The sequence below is a fragment of the Hyla sarda genome, chromosome 2, assembly GCF_029499605.1.
Source record: "Hyla sarda isolate aHylSar1 chromosome 2, aHylSar1.hap1, whole genome shotgun sequence".
Classification (NCBI taxonomy): domain Eukaryota; kingdom Metazoa; phylum Chordata; class Amphibia; order Anura; family Hylidae; genus Hyla; species Hyla sarda.
The window spans coordinates 62,964,976-62,989,973 of NC_079190.1; the positions used below are offsets into that span (position 1 = coordinate 62,964,976).

A 24,998-nucleotide genomic window follows, 5' to 3' on the forward strand; every position below is an offset into this window, starting at 1 on the left:
GAATCCAGCATAGTGATGTATATAGCAATGCCAGTCAAAGGTTCAAACCCCATGATATGGTAGTGACTAAAAGAGGTCACCACTTATTTAGTAAGTTATTACCCAGGCAGTGTCTGGATGGTGCAACTGTTGTCTACAAGCTACCACTATATATAGATGACAGGTTCACCAAAATCAGTCATTTCCACCCATGTGGGATGGTGGGTTACTGGGAAGCTCAGCAGCCACATGATCTGGGACAAATAGTTTACAGTTTTTGCTTAGACTACATTCACACAGGTTTTTGGGGTGTAGATTGAAGAGAAAAATAGTCGAATTGTGCCTGTTTAAAGAGTACCTCTCATGATCTTGGAGGGGGCATTCCCCAGCAGGTGTGACATCATCTGAAGCCATACAGGAGAGGACTTCTTCCCTCACTCTGCTACACACAGCCCAGAGCAGTTCAGTGTGTGAGATGAGCTATAATTGGCTAAGGCTGAACCCCCCCCCCCACCCCCACCCCTCAGCAGTACTTGCTTTTCGACTTCAGGAGACCAAAGTCTGTGCAAAAGATGGGTGAAAATGTGCTCTGAACAAGTAGGGAGACACATAGTGGCAGCTTTTTTAAACACAAATAAAACTTTTTTTTTGAGCATCAGAGTACGATGTGTGAACATAGCTTTAGTTCACCACAGGCTACTCTTTCCACACTAAGGCACTGTTCACATGTAGTTTATACCCTGTGTATTTAATGCCGGTTTCCATTATTTATTTATATTGATATATTCTTCCTGTATAATTGAACATAACATACAATTTGGCACAAATACACCCCATGAGAACATACCTTTAAGAAGTCATCCCTGCTAGTTTTGTGAGAGGCTCAGAGCAACGTAGGGCTCCGAATATGGTGCAAACTTCTTTTTTAACTAGTTTGAACCTAATGCCCTGGGAAGTATGTGTTCATTCATAGGCTTTCCAAATCCCCAGCATTCAGTTCAGTTCCTGTAATTAGTGGAGTGTTGCTTATTAACCTGACCATGTTGGTTACACGTGCTTACTATATCTTGCTTATTAACTTATCTGGTCGAAAAGTGAATGGGGCCTCTCCTCTTAAAGGACCCCTGATCAACCACTCTGTACATACAGGGCCAAGGTAATAAGCTTAGTACCTTGGTCCTTAACCCCTTAAGGACGCAGCCCTTTTGCACCTTAAGGACTGAGCCCTTTTTCGCAATTCTGACCACCGTCGCTTTACGAATTAATAACGTGAAAACGCTTTTACCGAATATTCTGATTCTGAGATTGTTGTTTCGTGACATATTCTACTTTATTTTGGTGGTAAATTTTCGGCGTTGCTTGCATCCTTTTTTGGTGAAAAATCCCAAAATTTCATGAAAATTTGGAAAATTTTGCATTTTTCTAACTTTGAAGCTCTCTTCTTCACTCTTTATGTTGGTTGGCATCATAAAATGGACATATTTTTGCTTTTTGAAAAATTAGAGGGCTTCAAAGTAGAACAGCAATTTTCAAAAAATTCATGAAAATTGCTAAATCTGAAGTGACAGATGTCAGAGAACTACAACTCCCAGCATGCCTGGGCAGTCCAGGCATGCTGAGAGTTGTAGTTTGGCAACATCTGGAGGGCTACCGTTTGGGCACCACTGTAACAGTGGTCTCCAAACTGTGATCCTCCAGATGTTGCAAAACTACAACTCCCAGCAATTACCCCCCCCCCCCCCCACCGTCGCTTCCCTACCTGATCCAGTATCCAGCAGTCTCCAGCGAAGATCCGGCATCCCCAGGCATCTTCTCATGCAGGTACCGGCCTCCATCTTCTTCCCATGATCCCCTCGACATACAGGGGTGGGCAGAACGGGGGGTTGCCATGGCAACCCACTGTCCTGCTCTGCCATTGGTCAGAATCAGTTCTGACCAATGGCAGGGGATAGGAGGAGATCGCAGCCCTGCAACCTCACTCCTAGCCCTCAAGATGATCGGGGCTGTCCCTGACACCTCCGATCATCGCCATTTTCCGGGTGATCGGGTCACCAGAGACCCGATCAGCCCAGAATAGCAGAAAATTGCATGTCTGAATTGACATGCGATTTTCTGCAATCGCCGTCATGGGGGGGGGGGGGGGGGGGGGAGATCAAGCACATCGAATAAATGCTGCATCTCTCTTGTACTGGATAGTGGCAATCCCTGATAGGCTTATGCTTGGAGACCCATAACCTTATTTTAATAGTATACAAAGAGTTGGATATCCATGCATTACACACCATGTGGAAATACACAGTTATTGCGTGGGGAACATTTTAGTTGAAAATAATAGAGAGTATACTTTTCATAAGTAATTAGGGAATTTCTCCCCTGGGAGCCGGCTGGCTCTTAAGGGATTTGTGTACATTGGTCCTCCAAACAAGACTCCATCCATATCCCTAGAGCAGGGCTGCACTTTTTTAGATTCAGCATTATCATGTATTACATATTTGTCCATGTGTTTGTATTGGAAAGTGACAGCTTCTCTGTTTTCTGTATAGAATTCCATAATTTACACAATATTTAGCTGCACATTCAGTAGTTCGGATCTAGAATGAACTCTGTCCCAAACAGTCCCTCTTATCTCCTATTAACGCAGCATTTTTTGTCATATTACCTCCATTTTTGTAATACACATTTACATTATTGAATTTACTATTCTGCCTATAAGGTGCCTGTGGTTTAGTACATAAAGCTTATTACAGCGTACATTCATGGCACAAATCTACTTCCCATTCACCTTTTCATTTGCTGTAATGATTCGGTGGCCGCTTCCATTGTGAGATTGTCCTACAACAATGACTTTTTGTTGAGACTGACACATTGAGGTTGTGTTAACAGTCTATGAAGATAAATAGTTTTGTAACAGAATATTGACCTGTGGGTTGTCTCTATAAGTAATGCTAAGATCAATACACATTGACATTTAAGTCAACATAAGTCATCTTCTATGGATCTCCTGGGGAGAGGTCTCCAGGATTCAGCCAGTACATAAAATAGCCATTCACCACTTGTAAATCCGCGCTAATCTCTGAGCTGTGCAGACGGCAATTGGCTATCATTAGTGCAGTCAGGGGATCTGCCCTTCACAAGAGCATGGCTGTGTATGTTACCAGCTACTCTGCGCAACAAAACGTATACGCCTGATGCTAATCTTCTGTTATATGTTACTGTATAAATCTACAGAGGTTAGCTGGGGGAGACGGGGCACAGTTAGATAGGGATATAGTGAAGGGCACAGCATGAGGGTGTCTGGAGATCCTGCTTCTTCCTTCTCTTCTGCACAAGTTCCTTTTAGTTACAATAGTCAGGACTTCTTAAGGGGTATTCACACAATGTTTTGACTATATGCGGCAAAATGAGGCTCTGACCTCCTCTGCTGGGAGGTCTAAAGTACATGAATATACGTGTGTATTTGTTGTGGTATCAACATATCTTCTGGGATTGTTCTTTTATTACTCCTTACTAAAGGGACATATTTGCACCCCCTGAGCCTGATTCACAGCCGCTCAGGCTCATATTTACAACAGCTGACCCTGATTTACACCCCTTCAGCCTCGTATTCACACCCCTCAGCCTTATTTTCACACCCCAAACCTTATTCAAGCTCTCTCAGCCTCATATTTTTTACATCCCCCAGCACCCCCCCCCCAAGTTTGACTATTCATAGAGAGGGATAGGGCAGCAACAACATAAAGTAATGTGGAAATAAGGGCACCTGAGGCTACTATTTACTCTCTGACTTTATTCTATATGTGTCCTTGTGAGATCCCTTTAAAACCTATCCATTCTGAGACACCTGGTTAAAGAGTACCTGTTACCAAACTAAGCTTTTAATATATTGTTCCTTATGTAATTATCACACAATTTGCTATTTACTTGCTTTTAAAATTCTCAACCTTTATATGTTTTTAATGTGATTGAAAAAACCTCCACTAGGTGGCTCTGTCCTGTTCCCTGCTGCAAGTCAAGCAGTTAATTTGGTCTCCTCTTGGCCTGGCAGGAGACCAAACTCAGGAAGTGTGTGCGGGGCATGGTAAAGCACAGCTCTCGCAGGCTTCAATGACATTGCGCCTGCCGGGTAATGCCCACTTTCTCCTACTGGGAGCTCACACAATGTTCAGTGCAAGGAAGGGCGTGGGAGACCGTTCAGCCAAACTTCATAACCGTCAAGATCTGTTTCTCATAACTTAGCATTACCTGATAAAGATTCCAAGAATCAAGTGCCAATCCTGCACCCTCGCATCTTTCTTGCCCTCACGCCCTTCCCTGCTCCAACCAAAATTGTCTAAAAAAAATCTGGGATAATCCAACCTTCTGTTTTGAGGTCAATGAAAGGTTTTATATAGCGCATTCCATTTCAAGGGGCATGGAGTTCCATTATGGGTTAGTGCGGATTTGGACCCCCACCCAAGAACCTACAGACTTTCATTGTTCTAGTAAATTTGTTAGCAAAAAAAGAATGTATTAAATGTCCAATATAAAAGAGGAAAGAACCTTAATCTGAAATTGTGAAAGAGCATACGGGTATTGTACAGAGCTAATAACTCAGCCGACACATCACCAGCAGATGATGCCATGACAGAGCAGAAGGGAGAGCGGGGAACAAAAGCCTTCACTGAAAAACAAGCTTTCACAAATCCAGAAACTAATTTGAAAGTGATAAAAATTAATTTGCACAGTTTAATTGGAAGCGGTGTCCCTCCTGAACGCTGGCGGAGGAGCGCAGGCAGCTTGTGCCACAGCCTGATTGAATTTTTTGTCAGGTAGGTATGTCGGACTCGCCTGCTTATCCTCTCGAGCCTTTCTGTGCAATATATTACGTTCAGCTCCTGACTGGTGTTCTTTAAAAGGATCAATGCTATTCATGTTATGTCCCCAGTGCCTGAAATTTCATTGATCTTGGGACTTCACCTGACATTTCTCATTACTTTACTTCCAACAGAATACTCACCGAAGGTGTGGGCTCCAGCTTCTCCATGCGAATTACAGCTATTTCTAAAGGGACGTTTTCACCCCCGGTAGATGGGGATCCTGTATCTTCCAGCACACATGTTCAATATAAATCCTAAGCCGTTCAGTGAAATAGGATTATTGTCTGCTGTCTGCCATTTTGGATGTGACTATTTTCAAATTTAGCTTTGCCTCATGCTAAAAGGAAAACTGTTCCCTCTTTGATTTACAGGGTAATATTATAGCAGGCTCTTATAGGAACTACAACTACATCGGGCCATATTTATACCATCTATAGTGCTATTAGTCTGAGTTTGTGGTTTTAGCCTCGATTAAGTAGGTTAAAATGAGAGATTCAGATCCTGAGATGTGTTTGCCTGATAATGTTGTTTTTTTTTGTGTATTTTTTTGAGTGTAAATGAAAAATAATATTTGCAGAACATGTGGAATGGGGTATAAGTAAAAAATATATACAATTTAAAAAAAAAAAAGTATAAATAATCAGGGCATGGAATGTAGTGTAGAGTATTAAAAAAATAGAATTTGGAGTATATAGGGGTATCTTTTGAGGGTATAGTTAAAGGAGTATTCCAGTATGTAAAAAAAACAAATCCCCTATCGGCATGAATGGAGTGTGTGCTGACCACCCACGGCACCCACCATACATCCCCCCTCCGACACGCTCCCTCAATTCATGAGGAGATTGGGGCAGTGTACAGGATATCGCACGGAGAGGGGGGTGCACAGTTTTCAGGTGCTAGATAACCTCTTTAATTCAAACCCACTGGATCCCAACATGAGGGGAGTCATCCATATAGGATTATCTGGAATCAGCAAAAAAAATCTAGTTTTTCTTTAAAAAGTGCCACTCCCTTCCATGGTTTGTTTAGGGTATTGCCCTACCCATCTGAATGAGGCATAGTTCAAGAATAGAGACCAGCGATGGATAAGATTGGCACTGTTTCTGAGTAGACTTGTCAGAAGATTCCTTACGATTTTTGGTTATGCTTATATACAAGGCATATAAGGTGTAGACCCAGCAGCAACATTCATCATCTGTAAACAGCAGTCAGACCCCCAGCGTTCTTTATAACTGAGATCCTGGTCCTCACATCAAAATGGTACAGTGATCACATGAGCACACACTTGTGGTTGGAGTACTGCACTTGACTACATCTGGCAGGCTTATAGACCATGAATGGCGCAGCAGTGTGCACACATGACCAGAAACTTCCATTCTCAAAATTGTGCTAGTCCCAGCAATGGTACCCCAGAATCACAATTCATGTGCCTAAGTCAGAAGGATAGGGCTGAGCTGTAATATCATACACAAACTATCTACTATTCTGTGGACAAGGAGATACATGGTGTTGATGGAATAATATGTAGCGTATACGCTGCATATATCCCGCTGCTTATTTGATGTGTATTTTACGCTGCATATTTCAGTACTAGCAAAGTCTATGGGTGTTTTTTATTACTCCCATAGACTTTGCTAGCCCATAAATATGCAGTGTCAAATACGTGTGACCCTACCCTTAGACTGTATTTTTCTTCACTATAGAAGAGGCAAGGTTATGGCTGGCTGGTTATAAGTAATAGGTCCTTGACCTGATACAAAGTTTTCTTATTTTGGGTTGCAGTCCTGTTATTTACCCCTATACTATGAGTATGTTGTCCTAGAGAAGTGTTTCCCAAGCGTGGTCTTCAAGTACCCCCAACAGTTCATGTTTTCAGGATTTCCTTATTCTTAGTTTTGCCTTAGTCTTTTACTGGTGATATAATTATAGCCAGTTCAATGGGCATCACCACCACACTTGGGAAACACTGTCCTAGAGGAATCCCATTTTGATTATTATTATTATTGTTATTGGTTTTTTTGTGCTCATATGTAGGCTTTCGTGTAGGATATTTTTGCATTCCCTGATGAAGCATGCATGGGAAACATGTCGTGTTAGGGTCAATAAGGTGTTAATATTACGCCTTCTATACTATTATTGTTTAAGATCAGTATTGGGTTGGTGGTGTTTTATGTATTTTTGGTATTTCTTTCATTTCTATGTATAGAGGTCCATTTTTAGCTTACATAATGAGAACTGACTATCTTCTCAAGCTGCCACTATAATTGGACTGAATTACATTGTGCTTTGATATTACATCTCTACTTGCTCGGGCGCACATATAATGTGTTATATTAATTTGTCCTTAGTATCCATACTCCTGTATTTCCTTTGTGAGCAGATGATGACACTGTTTTCAGTATAAATATATACAGTGACCCTCAACTTACAATGGCCTCAACATACAATAGTTTCAACATACAATGTCTATTCTGAACCATTGTAAATGGAAACCAGACTCAACATACAATGCTACAGACAGTCCAGATCTGTGAAACGTGTCAATGGCCGGCAGAACTGACCAATCAGAATGGACATTCACTGGTAAAACCCCTGTATTACTGAAGTGTATGCACTGAATTCCTGTCTGATAGCGCCCCCTACAGTACAGGGAGGTATTACATGTTCTGTACTCTTTACCTGTACCAGGGTTACCTGCTTCTTTGGACACCAAGTAAAGGCGGCTCCATGTTACTTTTTTAGGACACTGTGTGTACTGTACAGGACCCTGAAGAAGCTCCTGTCCTCTACATAGACCAGTGTTTCCCAACCAGGGTGCCTCCAGATGTTGCAAAACTACAACTCCCAGCATGCCTGGACAGCCTTTGGCTGTCCAGTCTTTCTGGGAGTTGTAGTTTTGCAACAGCTGGAGGCACCCTGGTTGGAAAACACTGACATAGACCATGATTTACAGCTCCCAGCAGATCTTTATTACTTTTATATATAATGATTTGCTTTATCTGTATTAGTTATCTACTTATTTTTCTTTAATCCTCACCTTTTCTTATTTTTGGATGACATTTTGGGGTCTTTAGAACCAATTACCAGGTTTCCATAGAGTTATGGTCTCAACATACAATGGTCTCAACATACAATGGTCGTCCCGGAACCAATTAATATTGTAACTTGAGGGACCACTGTACATTTATATTAATAATGAAATAAAATTAGTTTTTTTTTTAATCCATAACAGTCCAATAGTATATATAGGATGGCTGCTTTTGTATAGGGCAGTGTTTTCCCATCCGGGTGGCCTCCAGCTGTTGCAAAACTGCAACTTCCAGCATGCCCAGACAGCCAAAGGCTGTCTGGGCTTGCTGGAAGTTGTAGTTTTGCAACAGCTGGAGGCACTCTAGTTGGGAAACAAATAAAATGGATCACTCCTTACATCCAAAGTCTTTTTTGATAGCTTTTTTGTATTTTCCACCATGACTCTTTTTGCTCATAGAAGACAAGCGATTTCTTCAGGAATAATGGCATTCTGCATTATACTGTCCCCGTCTGACCCTCCAGATATCTTGCTGACCACACTTGCTGAATTGGTTAAGCCTGGAGCGATACGGTTTCAATTCCCTGTAGCATCTCATCACCTGAAGCCCTCTCTGTTCCTTAGCCTTTAGCCCTCTGCTACATCTATCATTTAGGATGTGACAGAATGCGTTGCTGAATTTTGAATGATCGCCGCGGTGCTTGGCATCTGTCCCTCGGAAGGATGAAGCGTTTGTCCTCCATTAAGATTTTCTCATTGTCTTTCTTCCATGATCTGAGGGATCCAAGTTTTTTTTCCTTGTGCTGCAGTCCTGATATTACAATTAGATAACTAGACATTTACCTCTTTACGTGATCTCTTATAATGCGGTGTGGTTGCAGCTGTGATTGACAGATCTAGTAATATACTTAAACAGCAACAATAATCAGTTATAACTACAGCACTAAAGCTGTGAAAAAAGGTAAAAAAAAAAAATCTCACCTAAATATAGTGTCCTTTGCGTCCTGAATTTATGCAGTTTTCCGTGCCTTATTGGCCTTCTGGGTTATATAGCCAAAATATTTGAAAAAACAAATCAGCCGTCCGTCTCATGTTTATATGATGCGGCGCAGTCAAAATCGGGCTGCAAAACTGCAAGTCAGCAGCAACATGTGAACACAGCCTTAGGAATGCTACAATATCAAGGCATTATAGAGTAACTCTCATGATCTTGTTAAATTTTATAATCCTCCCAGTTCACTGCCCCCATCATGATAAACCACCCCCTGCCTTTATTTTAATTATTTTTTTAGTTTTCTACCTTGATATTGCTCTGTATTTTCTGCTCAGTCTCAGTCAGATTCACAGACTGGGAAGGGGCGTTCCCCCAGCAGGCGTGACATCATCTGAAGTCATACAGGGGAGAACTTCCTCCCTCACTCTGCTACACACAGCCTAGAGCAGTTCAGTGTGAGATGAGCTATGATTGGATAAGGCTGCACACATTCCCCTCAGCATTTCCTGATTTTGCACTACTGCCAGGCCAGCAGGAGTCCTAAGTCTGTGCAAAAGATGGGGAAAAATGTGCTCTGGACATGTAGGGAGACACCTAGTGGCAGCTTTATTAAGCACAAATAAAACATAGAAAACTTCAATTTTTTAAACAAAGTACATTAGAAAGATTTTTTATTTACCATAAGGAGGGCAAAAGCAAAAATGTGTTTTAATGAGAGTGACCATTTAACATACCTGTTGGGCCAATTTTTTTTATGTATAGCTTTATTTATGATATCTATCTTCATTAGACTGGAGAAACAAGAGATAAAAGGTATTCCAAACAAAGTGTAGAAGAAAACCTCTCTCTATGGGATGTCAGTCTCAATAAACATATCCCTATGTATGTGCATAACTTGTAACTTCTGGGCCCGATGCAAAATCTGCAACATGGCCCCATGTACCAATTATAATTGTGGTCTCTTATGGGGCAGATGTGCTTTGGGGCCCCCTTAGGCACCATGGCCCTGGTGTGACTGGCTAACTCTGCACCCCCTATAGCTACACCCCTGTGTATGTAGCCAGAGCACACAGTGTCCATGTAAGTTTAAGAGAACTGTTCTTTCATTTAATAACGTTACATGTTCTTCATGTATTTCAGGTGACTATCCAGCTCCTAGAGCGGTCCTGACCGGCCATGACCATGAGGTTGTCTGTGTTTCTGTATGTGCAGAACTGGGTCTTGTCATCAGCGGAGCTAAAGGTAAGTACATTGTTTTCTTTGTTTTTATTTCTGTTAAAATATTATACCTTACCTTTGTACTAAATAGATTATATATAATTTTTTTTATATTTTTTTATTGCAACTCTATTTAGCCTTACATGAGAATAATTAAATGACATTCACTATTTCCCAGGCTTTTTGGATGCCTCAATGCTAATTATTTGCCACCGTGGCATTTCGATGTAGAACAATTTGGCTGTCCTGATAGAAGCAATTCATGTAAAAATGCAGCCATCGTTTATCTTTATTTATCTGTATAAATCCAGAATACTGATCATAGTTCTTAATGATACCATCAATGACTACACTTTACTGGTATTTATAGAAAAACTCTAGGAAGGTGAACCATTGTCATCTTTTTTTTTTTTTTTTTTTTTTACCAATATCTAAGATTATGGGAACAAATAGACAGTATGTCAGTATGTAGCTGTCATCAGGACTGGCCTATGTTTTAGGAATGTGATACGTCAGACCTGACAAACCTCCAAAGAAGACTGATTTTTAGTGCAAGTCATATAGCAGCATCTGGGACCCAAATTTTGGAGTCAATAACTGTGTTGAGGTCTACGGATTTCTTCAACACATCTCAGTATGCAGAGAAAGGCAAAACATCTGCAGACAGAAGTAGCTGTGGCCAAAAGTTAGTCCTTGACTAGAGGGACATAAGAGCAAAAAACAAAACTATGGCCTCTGTGCGTTTACAAGCATCAGTACCAATGTGTTTTAAGGTACAATTTGATAAAGGGGTTTCTGTTTATCAGGTCAAGCTTTGACTTTTGACCACAGCTATTTCTGTCTGCAAATGATTTGCCAGTCTTTGCATAGTGATGATGTGTTCAAGGGAGCAGCTACAGACTAGGCAGGTACCAGAAATCATTCCGCTCTTTGGAGCTCTGTCAGATCTGACATATAAAACCCTCAAAACAAATAAACAGATTTTTTTTAAACAGTTATTTCAGCTACATGACTGAGAAAAAAGAAAGCATTACTGTGATGGCTGATGTGTCAGGAGAAGTTTAACTTGACTCTGCAGGAATAGGGGTGTTCTGGTTATTTTATTCCAATAAAACTTCTGTATAGTTAGTGACAACGCAATACAGTGCCCCAGGCATATCGTGCAAAAACAATATCCACATACAAATTTAGTGATCAACACTATTTCCTCAATATTCTATTCAAAGAGGTGACCAGACTCCATAGATCCACAGTGCTCTGTGTCCATAGATAAACAGTCCAAAGTGCCACATAGACTGCAAGTAAATACTATCATACATTATTTAAAGAGCTATTCCGCCCCTAGATATGTTATCCCCTATCCAAAGGATAGGGGATAAATTGTCTGATCACTGGGGTCCTGAAGCTGGGACCCCCCGCAATCTCTTAGCAGCTCCCGGTGTTTGTTTAGAACACTGGGTACGGGCGGCGGGGATCGTGACATCACGCCACACCCCCTCAATGCAAGTCTATGGGAGGTAGCATGGTGTTCGCCACGCCCCCTCCCATAGACTTGCGTTGAGGGGGCGTGGCCATGACGTCACGACCCCGCTGCCCGCTCCAAGTGTTAGAAACAAAATGTTCCGAACACTGGGGCAGCGGAGTACCCCTTTAAAGAAAATAAAGACATAGACCCAAATTTATCAAACTGTGTGAGGGAAAAAAAAAAAAGTGATTTTTCCACAGCAACCAATCACAGCTCAGGTAACGAGCTCTGGTAAAGTGAAAGCTGAGCTGTGATTGGTTCTTGTGGGAAAATCACTCCATGTTTTATCTCTCTCAGTTTGATAAATCTGGGCCATAGTGACCAAAGATTTGTGATGGTCACAAACCTAGGAAGCCAGGTCTTCCGAGTTGCCCCTAAAGCCGGCCCTGGCTACATTACAGGGTATTTGCCAACTTTGAATTAAGACCTGACAATGCACTACACCTACCCCATGCCCCATCGCTCAGTCAGCTTCACATTTGAGACCTTTCCATGTTGTCCTATCATTCGGCACCAGTGATGGAATCCCATTTCGATGAATGTATCCTCCATAAATGGTGAATTCCAGTATATTACAGGGACTGTTGGATTTACATGAATTTTCCCAGATGATAAGCTTACACATTATTTAGTCCCCGGCTGACACCAGGGAACGTTCTCCAATCCTTTGATTGGATTTTCTCCTCAGAAGGCTTTGGTATACGGTTTCATTTAGCATGTTTTTTCTAAATAAGAGGACAGATGTCAGAAGTGCTTTAGGAAATCTCTCGATTGCACTTTATACCTAAGCTGCTGGTTACTTTGATCAGGATCCACCTCCTGTACAGCAGGACACGCCTGATATGGCCATGTTAACATACGTTTCTCAATAGATTTATTACAGGCCTTCTCGTTCCCATATAAGCTTTACCATCCTCTTTTCTTTCTTTCATTTCTTCAGCTTGTTGACATTAATAATCCAATGTTCATGACAAATCTGGACACCCTTACATATTGCTTATAAATGCTGAATCCTGCAGTCTAGTTTAGCTTTTTCTACTCTTTCTTAATGCAGTTTTTGATGCTTTTAACAGGAGTAAGTTGTGAAAAAAAATACTGCAAATACAGTGAAGGAATTTAAACAAGCATGGGATAAGCATAAGTCTATCCTTCATATAAGATAGGGCCAGGTGTAAGGCTATCCTTCATATAAGATAGGGATAAGTATAAGTCTATCATTCATATAAGATAGGGATAAGTATAAGTCTATCCTTCATATAAGATAGGGCCAGGTATAAGGCTATCCTTCATATAAGATAGGGCCAGCTGTAAGGCTATCCTTCATATAAGATAGGGATAAGTATAAGTCTATCCTTCATATAAGATAGGGCCAGGTATAATGCTATCCTTCATATAAGATAGGGCCAGGTATAAGGCTATCCTTCATCTCTCTCTCCTGCTATCAGCTGTCACCTAACTAAAATCTTTAACCTCTCCCTCTCTTCTGGGGTCTTTCCCTCTTCCTTCAGACACTCTATAATAACCCCACTATTGAAAAAAACATCTCTGGATTCATCCTGTGCAGCCTACTATCGACCCATATCAAATCTCCCCTTTATCTCCAAACTCCTGGAATGCTTGGTCTACTCCCGCCTTATCCGCTATCTCTCCGAGAACTCTCTCCTTGACCCCTTACAGTCTGGTTTCCGCTCCCTTCACTCCACAGAAACGGTCCTAACCAAAGTCACTAACGATCTTCTGACGGCCAAATCAAATGGCAATTTCTCTTTACTGATTCTCTTGGACCTCTCTGCGGCTTTTGACACTGTGGATCACCAACTCCTCCTCCGTAGTCTCCGCACCATCTGTCTCAAGGACTCTGCTCTCGCCTGGTTTTCCTCCTATCTCTCTGGCCGCTCCTTTAGCGTCTCGTTTTCTGGCTCTACTTCTTCTCCTCTTCCCCTTGCTGTCGGGGTTCCCCAGGGATTGGTCCTGGGTCCTCTACTCTTTTCACTCTACACATCCCCCATTGGAAAAACAATCAGTAGATTTGGTTTCCAGTACCACCTCTATGCTGATGACACCCAACTCTATACCTCTTCCTCCAACATCACCCCTGCACTCCTACAGAATACCAGTGACTGTCTCTCTGCTGTCTCAGACATCATGTCCTCTTTATATCTGAAACTAAATCTTTCGAAAGCAGAACTTCTTGTTTTTTCTCCATCAACTGATACTGTACCTAACCCTGACATTTCCATCTCGGTATGTGGGACTACCATAACTCCCGGGCAGCAGACTCGCTGTCTTGGAGTTATACTTGACTCTGACCTGTCTTTCACTCCCCATATTCAGTCCCTTTCACGTTCTTGTCACCTGCATCTCAAAAACATTTCCAGAATCCGCCCGTTTCTCACTACTGAAACTGCTAAAACGCTCATTATTGCTTTGATTCACTCCCGCCTTGACTACTGTAACTCTTTACTAATAGGCCTTCCTTTCTCCAAACTCTCTCCTCTCCAGTCCATCCTTAATGCCACAGCCAGACTCATCTTCCTCTCCAGCCGCTACACCAACGCCTCCTCCCTGTGCCAGTCACTACACTGGTTACCAATTTAGTCCAGAATACAGTACAAAATCCTCAGTCTCACACACAAAGCTCTCCACAATGCTGCACCTCCCTACATCTCCTCTCTCATCTCTGTCTACCATCCTACACGTTCTCTCCGATCTGCTAATGATCTCACACTAACATCTTCTATAATCTGAACTTCTCACTCCCGTCTCCAAGACTTCACTCGTGCTGCACCGGTTCTCTAGAATGCTATCCCTCAATCCCTCAGACTCAACAACAACATCCATAGTTTCTAACGTGGCCTTAAAACACATCTCTTCAGACAGGCCTATAACAGTCTCTAATTGGCCTCAACATATCCTCAATACATCCCCACACCTCTTGTTTGAATAGTTATTGTGTAATATTATGTCTGATACTTGTCTTTGTTTGTACCCCATAATTGTAAGCGCTGCAGAATCTGTAGGCGCTATATAATAGCTATATAAATAAAATTATTATTATTATATAAGATAGGGATAAGCATAATGCTATCCTTCATATAAGATAGGGCCAGGTATAAGGCTATCCTTCATATAAGATAGTGATAGGTATAAGGCTATCCTTCATATAAGATAGGGCTCGGTATAAGGCTATCCTTCATATAAGATAGGGATAGGTATAAGGCTATCCTTCATATAAGATAGGGCCAGGTATAAGGCTATCCTTCATATAAGATAGGGATATGCATAAGGCTATCCTTCATATAAGATAGGGATAAGCATAAGGCTATCCTTCATATAAGATAGGGCCAGGTATAAGGCTATCCTTCATATAAGATAGGGCCAAGTATAAGGGTATCTTTCATATAAGATAGGGATAAGCATAAGGCTATCCTTCATATAAGATAGGGATAAGCATGAGACTATCCTTCATATAAGATAGGGATAAGCATAAGGCTATCCTTCATATAAGATAGGGATAAGCATAAGACTATCCTTCATATAAGATAGAGATAGGCATAAGACTATCCTTCATATCAGATAGGGCCAGGTATTAGGCTATCCTTCATATAAGATAGGGATAAGCATAAGGCTATCCTTCATATAAGATAGGGCCAGGGACCGATCGTAGAGGATAGTGGATAAGTGTCCGATCGTAGTGGTCTGACCGCTGGGACCCCCACAATCTCCAAAACAGGGCCTGTCTCTTACACTGAGCACTCTGGCCCCCACCTACTGAGACAAACTGGTTCTGGCATTGATGGCCCGCCCAGCCAATCACCAGCTGAAGCGGGATACCCCTGTGGCCAGTGATTGGCTGAGTGGACTGTCACTGCCGAGACTAGTTCAAGTCAGAAGGTGGGGGCCGGAGTGCTCAACAAGGTAAGTCAGGTCCCATTATGGAGATTGTGGAGGTTCCCAGCGGTCGGACCCCCTGCAATCAGACACTTATCAGACACTTCCTGTGGGCAGAGGATACGTTTTTATTTACCTTCTAAGCTGTTTAAAGCCATACTGGTAGCTACAATAAAGGGGCAGGACTGCTTACCAGGAGTGGGATCTTCACAGCTAGTAAGTGATTGCAGTAATCCTACATTATCTAATCACTAACTATGGAGAAAAAACACCTTTATCGTAGGTTCACACCTGCGCCCGTCTGGTGCTTTCTTTAAGTTACAGGCAGGGGCCCGACCTTGAAGCTTCCATTTCTGGGAGCCTTCAGAGCGTAATTTGTGGTTCACTATCCCCCTTAAAGGGGTTCTCCGGTGCTTAGACATCTTATACCCTATCCAAAGGATAGGGGATAAGATGCTTGATCCCGGGAGTCCCGCCGCTGGGGACCCCCGGGATCTTGCACGCGGCACCCAGTTTGTAATCAGTCCCCGGAGCATGTTTGCTCCGGGTCTGATTACCGACGACCACAGGACCGGCGGCGTGTGACGTCACGCCTCCGCCCCCGTGTGACGTCACGCTCCGCCCCTCAATGCAAGCCTACGGGAGGGGGACTGATTACAAACGGGGTGCCACGTGCAAGATCCCGGGGGTCTCAATCGGCGGGACTCCCGCGATCAGGCATCTTATCCCCTATCCTTTGGATAGGGGATAAGATGTCTAAGCATCGGAGAACCCCTTTAAAGGCAATAGAAGTAGGGTTTCTGACATTGAAACCACGTGTCTGTGTTAAAAAAAAAAGAAAAAACATACGTGTCAGTGTGAATATAGCTCTGATGTTTACCAAAAATAATATGTGTCTCCTTCGATAGGAAATAAAACAAGAATGTACAAAAAAAACTTTAAATTAAAAGAAAATGCTCAATAATCATCTTGATGATGTGAAATTCCAAAATGTTAAATTTGCCTTTAAGGTAGAACTGAACCCCCTGTTCTTGAAGTTGTAGCATTTATGAATGATTTATTTCTCAATTAACAGAAAGTAGCTGTATGTAAAAAGCACATCAGAGAGCCGGACACATAAAGTGAACTGGATATTGCGCTTTTAGCCGCTCCGGATTATGTGAGATGTAATATGCACAATATTACCGACCTCTATGTGACTTTTATAGAGGCTAAATTACTTTCATTTATGTGCAGCCAGCAGTGAATAATCCATGTTTCATTGAAATAACAAAAGGAGTAATCACCCAGAAGGCGGGCATTTTCTTTACGTCTGTGTTCTCACTTTCATCACTACAAGAGGAGCGCTGGGGAGAGGCGTGTAGGAAATATGTGTAGGACATGGGCCCGCACAGCCCGCTGACCCCGGCTGAATATCGCACAATTTGCTTTGAATAATTGAGGTTTTTTATTGTGTGCAGTGTCAGTTTCCAGTGTGTTTGTATTGATGTTTACATCTAAGCATATGTGCGCTTTTTCGATCAGTCATTGTACTTGTTGGCACGAGGAAAACACATGGACATGGCAGCACCTGCAGCTGCCACCATCCAATCTAAAGAAAATTAATTCTTAGATCCATGGGACACAATATTGATTCGGGGTTGAGCTTAATGTCAGAGTTCAGGAATTAGTGAAAGGGTTAACCTACATTCATTCAAATGAATTATTGAGCTTTAGAGCGTGTGCAGCTGTGTAATGTCTGATCATCAACACACAGGAAGGGGGCGCTATACATCACAGAGCATCTCATATTAAAAACTATAAGGGTGCGTTCACACGGGACGTGTACATTAAAAATCCACAGCATGTTACAGCACCAACAAAGGGCATAAGATTTTAACTAAAATCTACACAAAATCAACATTTTAAATTCCCAGCATGTCAGTCCACAATAATTGTGAAATAAAATGGATTGTTGTGTATTTTGCTGCAAACTCAGCTACGGATTTCAAACTTATTGGGCCTCATTTATCAAAACTGTCTAAGGGTACTTTAACACGTACATAATCTGCTGCAGATTTTCTGCCGCTCCTATACTCCGCCTCCTGGTCAAACACAGAGCAGCAAAGGTTGAATTTTCAAAGATAAAACCTAAACACAAAATAGAATAAGAAATGTGGTAGTCACTTATCGTAATCTTGGGATATCTTCCATGACTCCCCAGGTTTATCAGTAAATTTCATATGATTTACTAATTCATTTTCGTTTTTTTCTTCTTTTTTTTATGACGGTCCTTTTATCTGCTTTATCTAATAATCCGGATTTTTCTCTTAAAATAAAAATACAGTTTTAAACTTTTCTACAAAGTGTCCACAAATATGAAATAATTTACATCATATTTATCTTTTATTTTCTTTGTATTAACTAGGCTTTTTTCTGTCTTCTAGAGGGCCCATGCTTGGTCCATACAATCACGGGAGATCTGCTAAGAGCACTGGAGGGACCAGAAAACTGCTTGTACCCTCGCTTGATTTCAGTATCCAGTGAAGGACATTGTATTATATACTACGAGAGGGGGAGATTTTGCAACTTCAGCATAAATGGCAAACTTCTTGGCCAAATGGAGATTAGTGATTCAACAAGGGTATTTGTAAATTTTTATGAGATCTTTTCTTTTCTTTTTTAAAGATATTTATTAGAGATTAGCGAACTTACAGTAAATTCGATTCGTCACGAACTTCTCGGCTCGGCAGTTGATGACTTATCCTGCATAAATTAGTTCAGCTTTCAGGTGCTCCGGTGGGCTGTAAAAGGTGGATACAGTCCTAGGAGACTCTTTCCTAGGACTGTATCCACCTTTTCCAGCCCACCGGAGCACCTGAAAGCTGAACTAATTTACGCAGGATAAGTCATCAACTGCCGAGCCGAGAAGTTCGTGACGAATCGAATTTACTGTAAGTTCGCTCATCTCTAATATTTATATTTAGAAAATGCATTGAACATGTCTTGTCTAAATGGTATCTGTCATCATGCAGACCAGGTTCTCCCAACAGGTCATGTTTTCGGGATTTCCTTAGTCTTTTTACATATAATTGTAGTGATGCCTGATGCACTGACCATAATTATAACACCTGTAAGAAACTAAGGAAATCCTGAAATCATGACCTGTTGGGGGTACTTGAGGAATGCACTTGGGAAACACTGATGCACATCTCCACCTGGGTCCTTAAATGGGCACTGTCATAAATTTTTTTTATATGTTGTACAGACATATTAAAAGTTTTGTTTGGTTGGGTCTGAGTGTTCAGACCCCAACCGGTTATGAGACTGAGCCGGGAGAGAGCGTGCTGAACGCGCACAACTTCCACCTCTGTGTCACGTGACCTGGATGCATCATAATGTAGGTCTGTGGGGCCGTTCAGGTCTCATAGAGGAGAGAAGTGTGTGGCCGCTCTCTTCAGACCCTGACTGATGACAAGTCCCAAGGACTTTTTTTTTTTTTGATTGCCAAGTATGTGTCCTGCTGCTGGGTGAAAATCTCTTCGGCAGTAATGTTCAATTTAAGTCCCACTGCAAGGCAAATAAAGAATGATTGTAGAAAATACGGACAATGCATTGCCTAATTGAATTCAGCTTTATGCTAAGTTAGCAGAAGCTATACAAAATCACACCTGCACAGTCCACCCGTTCACAGCTTGATGCGTTTCGGGCATATGCGCCTGAAACGCGTCAAGGTGTGAAAGGGAGGTCTGTGCAGGTGTGATTTTGGTAGAAGGTGAGCTGTTTTTTTTCTGCAGTTTATAAATTAAGAATGACACAGTGCCTAGGAGTTTATGGGCATGCCAGGTCCTCCAGAGTAAGGGACTCTCTTGGTAGCTGCTCAGGTTGAGTGAGACAAAAAATAGGCACAAGCAGAGCAGCTAAACCTGTACCGCTGACTTATTCCTTGGTCCTTACTGGTCCACTGAATGGTGGCTTACTGCACTTTAGCTCCACCAATAGGATAAAAGTACACGTTCAGACAACTATATGTAAAGTTCATAGGGTTATATGTGTATATTGACCAGATCTGTACATTATAGGGCAGCAGTCATATTATGCCTTGTCAGTGAAGACCTCAGTGCTGGGTATCAGTCTAGAATTTCCATAAGTGATAAATCGTGTTTTGTTACTTTGCGTGAGACTACTTGTGGCTGTTCTGAATGGGATCTATGTTCTGTTTCGTCCAGGCCATCCTTCTGAGCAGCGATGGGCAGAATCTTGTGACGGGAGGAGATAATGGAGTTGTAGAAGTCTGGCAGGCTTGTGATTTTAAGCAGCTCTATATTTACCCTGGCTGTGATGCCGGGATCAGAGCCATGGATTTGTCACACGATCAGAGGTGAGTCTTCAGCCCTCAGTAGATATAATGTGCAGTGATGTTTTAAATAGTAACACTATATACATGTAAAATTTCCAGAATAATAATATCGAATAATTTAATAACCAGTAGCCCTTTATTTTCTGTCTTATCAGTATCATCTGTAAGTTCCCTCAGGGGAATGAGTGTAGGGAACCCACCCCTAACTGTTCAGTTTTTGTCTAAATTATTATAGTTTTTTTTTATAGAAATGACAAGTCTAGTAAAGACTTCTTTCACAGGAAAGAAAAATATACATATCCAAGATGAGTCCTGTGAGAAACACATAGATTCTCTATTATAATCTCCATTTTTCATGGGGAACCCCAGCATTTTTGTCCCATTCTGTGGGGGAATCCTTAGTCCTACCCCTATGTAAGAAGCCTAGTGTAGGAGAAGACAGGCTATTCTACTGTCAAGCTCTGGTTTTGGCCAGTTTTGTACTTGGCTAATTTACCAAAGAATCCGGGTTAGGCAACTCTGATCTCTCTGACCCTTTTTAGACACTATTACCTGTAAGACCTGGGAGTCTATTAAAAATTAAAGGGAATCTGTCAGCTGTATTTGCTAATAAAAGATGCAGACATTGTTGGATAGCTGTTAGAGTATAAAAGCAAACTGTACCTTTCCTGGTGCTGATGGTGGTTGCCAAATTTTTAAAATTGTCTTTTTAATTCTCAGCCAACTGTCAAGGAGGAGGAGCTGAGCTGCTCAAGTGCCACAGCCTGGGGCACCACCTCACTCACCCCCACTTCCCAGCTCCTCCTGGACTGATGTTACGAGCTCAGTGCATCAGTCAAGGAGGGTTGGGAGGTAGGGGAGAGCTCTTTAATTGTTTGGTCAGCCTTTGTTTGGTCAAAAAACTGAGTGGGAACATAGTTTAAAGGTGCTTTCGGAGATTAGTAAAAAAAAAGGATATTTTTATTTTCCAGAAACAGCACCATGTGCGTCCATGCATCTTGTTTGGTATTGCAGCTTTTTAACATTCAGGAGAATGGAGATGAGGAGCAATACCAGACACAGCCCATGTACAGACTTGGGACTATTTTTTTTTTTTGTACAACACGATCTGTATAAAGTTGAATAACAAAAGATCGCACTCACCACATATGCCAGTGACTCTTTATTAGAATATGCTCGGGAAGTACAAAAATCTCAAATGCAGGGCCACCTCCACGGGACGGTGTATGTTTAGTGTGACAAGCACACTTCGTCTAGCCAACGCTCCGCGTTGGCTAGACGAAGTGTGCTTGTCGCACGAAACGGATGCCGTTTCATGGAGGTGCCCCCGCATCTGACATTTTTTGTACTTGCTGAGTATGTTCTAATACAGAGTCACTGGCATATGTGGTGAGTGCGATCTTCTGTATTCATCTTCATACCGAGTGTGTTGTATATGAACTATGTTTTGATCTGCACCACCACGTCTGGAAACACAGTGCCGGCATCCACTAACGCACATATATGAAAAGGGATTGTAGATATATCCGAAGTGAAGTGCCAGACACTTGCTATCTTCTTGGCCTATATTATTGTTTGTTTTTTTTGTAACATCGCCCAAAACATTCGGATCAATAATGTGTATGAAGGTCTCCCAGCTGCAAATGTTGGGAGAGAATGAAGGACAAGACAGTTGGCCAAATGTACATGTGTATGGGGGTCTGAAGCGATAGATGACTTGTTTGCCAAGTGTTGGTCATAAACATAACTGTTTTTAGGGTAAGGCCAGTCATACATATTAGATATGTATCTATTAAAAATGAATAGATACATATCTAATATGTATGACTGGCCTTACCCTAAAAACAGTTATGTTTATGACCAACACATGCCGCCGTTTAACCTTTCTCTCTTTTTTGCCTTGTAGGACCTTGATCACTGGCATGGCTTCTGGTAGCATTGTAGCTTTTAATATAGATTTTAACCGATGGCATTACGAACATCAGAACAGATACTAAAGTTGACTGAAGTGCTGAATGCCAAGTTTCATGCTGAGAGCACAAGCGCTGCAGTTACAAGGCGTTGTCATCTCTGGTGGAAAAGCAAGCCTGCATTGAGCTCCATTGTACATTCCATTACACTCAGCAATAGCTGTACATTGTAGTCAGCAAACCACTTTACATTGTGTGTTTTATTTTTATCACAACTGAACACCAGCTGCTAAAGGCAAGCCTGTACTGTGTATATTACGAGCAGTAGGAGGAGTCTCGGAAATTTATTTCAGTTTTATTTATTCATGAAAAAGCCGGTAGGACACATCACAAAGAGACCTTTGGTCACTCATGAAGAAGATTTGTGTCCAGCTGCTATGGTGTTTAGTCCATGAATCTTACATCCCATTTCCAGCCTCTTTTCAAGCTGTGAAAAAAATAAAATAAAAAAAAAATAAATATAAAAAATATGTTTGATACTTTGTACATCAGATGCACATCTTTAACTTTAAAAGGGATACTTTTGTAAAAGTAAAACCTTGTATAAAGAACAAAAAAAAAAAAAGTTTCTTAGTTTTATCGTAACCGTGCTTGTACTTTACACCTGAGGGATCAGGTGTCTACATGAAACTAAAAAGATGCAGCTTGCATTAAAAGGTTGAATATGGGTCCGATCCTTTTAACATTCACACCAAAATCTGCTTTTGCACTTTTTTTTTCTTTTACCCCCCCTCCCACCCCTTTTTCCCCCTTCTTAGTGAAATCCCGTAAACCTTTGAAACTTAGGGATCTGAAGCCATGGTTTGCCATAAATCTCTCATAAGAGACATACTTGCTGTGGTTCTTGGGTTATTTATGATCACAATGAAGGAGAGATGAGGCAAATATATATACGTACATATATATATATATAGATACACCCATTTTTTTTTTTTTAGTTCTTTATCCGGAGTATGGGTCTTACATTTCATAGTGCCGATCAACCTGGGTTCAAGACAAAAAGAACAAGCCCCGCTGTACACAGGGAAAGGGGCTTAGAAAAAAAAAATTTAAACATTTAGAAATTCTATTTTGCATAAATGGCTTAGGCTCGGTTACTGATTGGTGTACTCTATCATGGTGGCGCTTACGTCAAGCCACATGGCCAGCCTAAGACGCCGGACAATACGATACTGCAGTGATGGCCGTCAAAATATTTTCCTGCACCTGCACATTGTACGGTTAAATGACACACCCAGGGGTGAATACACTTGTCCTTCTTTGTATATTTAGTGACTGTATTGTCATAGATGTACATATTGTGCCGGTAGGGCTATGAGGCATGTAACAGGAATGTAATTTACACTCACTTGCAGTCCTTTATTTTAAAAAGAAAAAAAAATATTGTCAAATAAAACTGAGAATTTGTATTGGCACTTTGCACCAGAAACATATCATTATTTATTGATGTGATTATTTGTTCTCCACCTTGTATTAGTAAGTTTTACCACTTGGTTTCTTCTACATTGTTGTTTGTATTAAAAAAAATAAAATAAAAATAAAAAATAAAAAAAGGAAAGAAGAAAACAATTGACTCTGATACATTGACAGAGTCGCCGTAAATATTAAGTTATTCATCACCCGTCTGTAAGCAATATCTTGAGTTGTAGCTTAGAATAGAAGGATATTGAACACCTGGAAGACAAGTTCATTTCATCTTGAAATCATGGTGAAATATTTTGGATATATGAATTCCTTAAGCTATTGTAACCATGTTTTATTGCAAAGATGTAAAATATGCCAGATGTGTTCAGTTGGAAATAAAAAAAAAAAAAAAATGAATAAAAAAAAAATTTTAAAAAAGAAATGAGAAAAAAAAGAAAAATAAAATATGCAAACAACTAATTTTGTTTTTTTTTTTTGATAAAAAAAATTATAAATGGAATTTTTTAGGCTGCAAAGGAAACATTTCAATGAAATTGCCTGAAACAGAAACAAAATTATAATAATACTTTAGAGGAATTCAACATATAAAGAGTGAGCAAATTATAGGGAATGGATATGTATAGCATGTGTAAGAAGGATTTCATTAATGTAAGGACAATGGGGGAGGTTTATCAAAACCTGTGCACAGGAAGAGTGGTGCAGTTGCCCATGGCAACCAATCAGCTCGCTTCTTTCATTTTTAAAGAGGCCTGGGAAAAATGAAAGAGGCGATCTGATTGGTTGCTATGGGCAACTGGAGAACTTTTCCTCTGGACAGGTTTTGATAAATCTTCCCCAATGGGTATATAGCAAAGGAGTACTCCAGGATATAAAAATGTATCCCCTATTTTAAGGATAGGGGATAAGTTTCAGATTGCGGGGGTCCGACCGCTGGGGATCGCTCCGCTCGGGCTCTCTCATAGAGTTGTATTGAGGGGGAGTGTCATCTGCCACTTTGTGTGGTGGTCGAACACGCCACCTCGCTGCGGACTGACAGGGCCTCGTACGGGAGATCGTGCGGGGTCCCATTGGTCGAACCCCCCCACGATCTGACACTTATCCCCTATCCAAAGGATAGGGGATACGTTTTTACATACCAAAATACTCCTTTAAAGGGGTATTCCAGGCCAAAACTTTTTTTTATATATCAACTGGCTCCGGAAAGTTAAACAGATTTGTAAATTACTTATATTAAAAAATCTTAATCCTTCCAATAGTTATTAGCTTCTGAAGTTGAGTTGCTGTTTTCTGTCTAACTGCTTTCTGATGACTCACGTCCCGGGAGCTGTCCAGCTCCTATGGGGATATTCTCCCATCATGCACAGCTCCCGGGACGTGACATCATCATTGAGCAGTTAGACAGAAAAATTCAGAAGCTACGGTAATAACTATTGGAAAGATTAAGATTTTTTAATAAAAGTAATTTACAAATCTGTTTAACTTTCCGGAGCCAGTTGATATATATAAAAAAGCTTTTGCCTGTAATTCCTCTTTAAGTCATGTTGCTTGATGTATACGATGTGGGTGCTATATACAGACGTGGACAAAATTGGTGGTACTTAAAATTAACAGATGAAAATCAGACATTGCTTTTGAATTGTGGTTGAACAGAATTATTTTGAAAAACAAAATAATAAAACTGTCCTGGACAAAAATGACAATAGAAAAGACAATAGGGACATACTAAAACTAAGGTGTGTCCTGCAAACTGTCCTGTAATCAGTCAGTCGCCTA

At 41.1% G+C, this 24,998-nt stretch overlaps 1 protein-coding gene across 6 annotated transcripts in view; it reads left to right on the plus strand.

Annotated features, from left to right (window-relative positions):
* The window catches only part of NBEA (neurobeachin), a 698,360-nt gene extending 675,510 nt beyond the window's left edge, over window positions 1-22,850 (plus strand). For all 6 annotated transcript variants that reach the window (XM_056561916.1, XM_056561911.1, XM_056561913.1 and 3 more), the window contains 4 exons: window positions 9,998-10,099; window positions 17,918-18,114; window positions 19,700-19,851; window positions 21,737-22,850. In XM_056561916.1, coding sequence (XP_056417891.1) covers window positions 9,998-10,099; window positions 17,918-18,114; window positions 19,700-19,851; window positions 21,737-21,827 — 542 coding nt within the window. In that variant the 3' untranslated portion in view covers window positions 21,828-22,850. The remainder of the gene's footprint in view (window positions 1-9,997; window positions 10,100-17,917; window positions 18,115-19,699; window positions 19,852-21,736) is intronic.
* The last annotated feature ends 2,148 nt before the right edge of the window (window positions 22,851-24,998 follow it).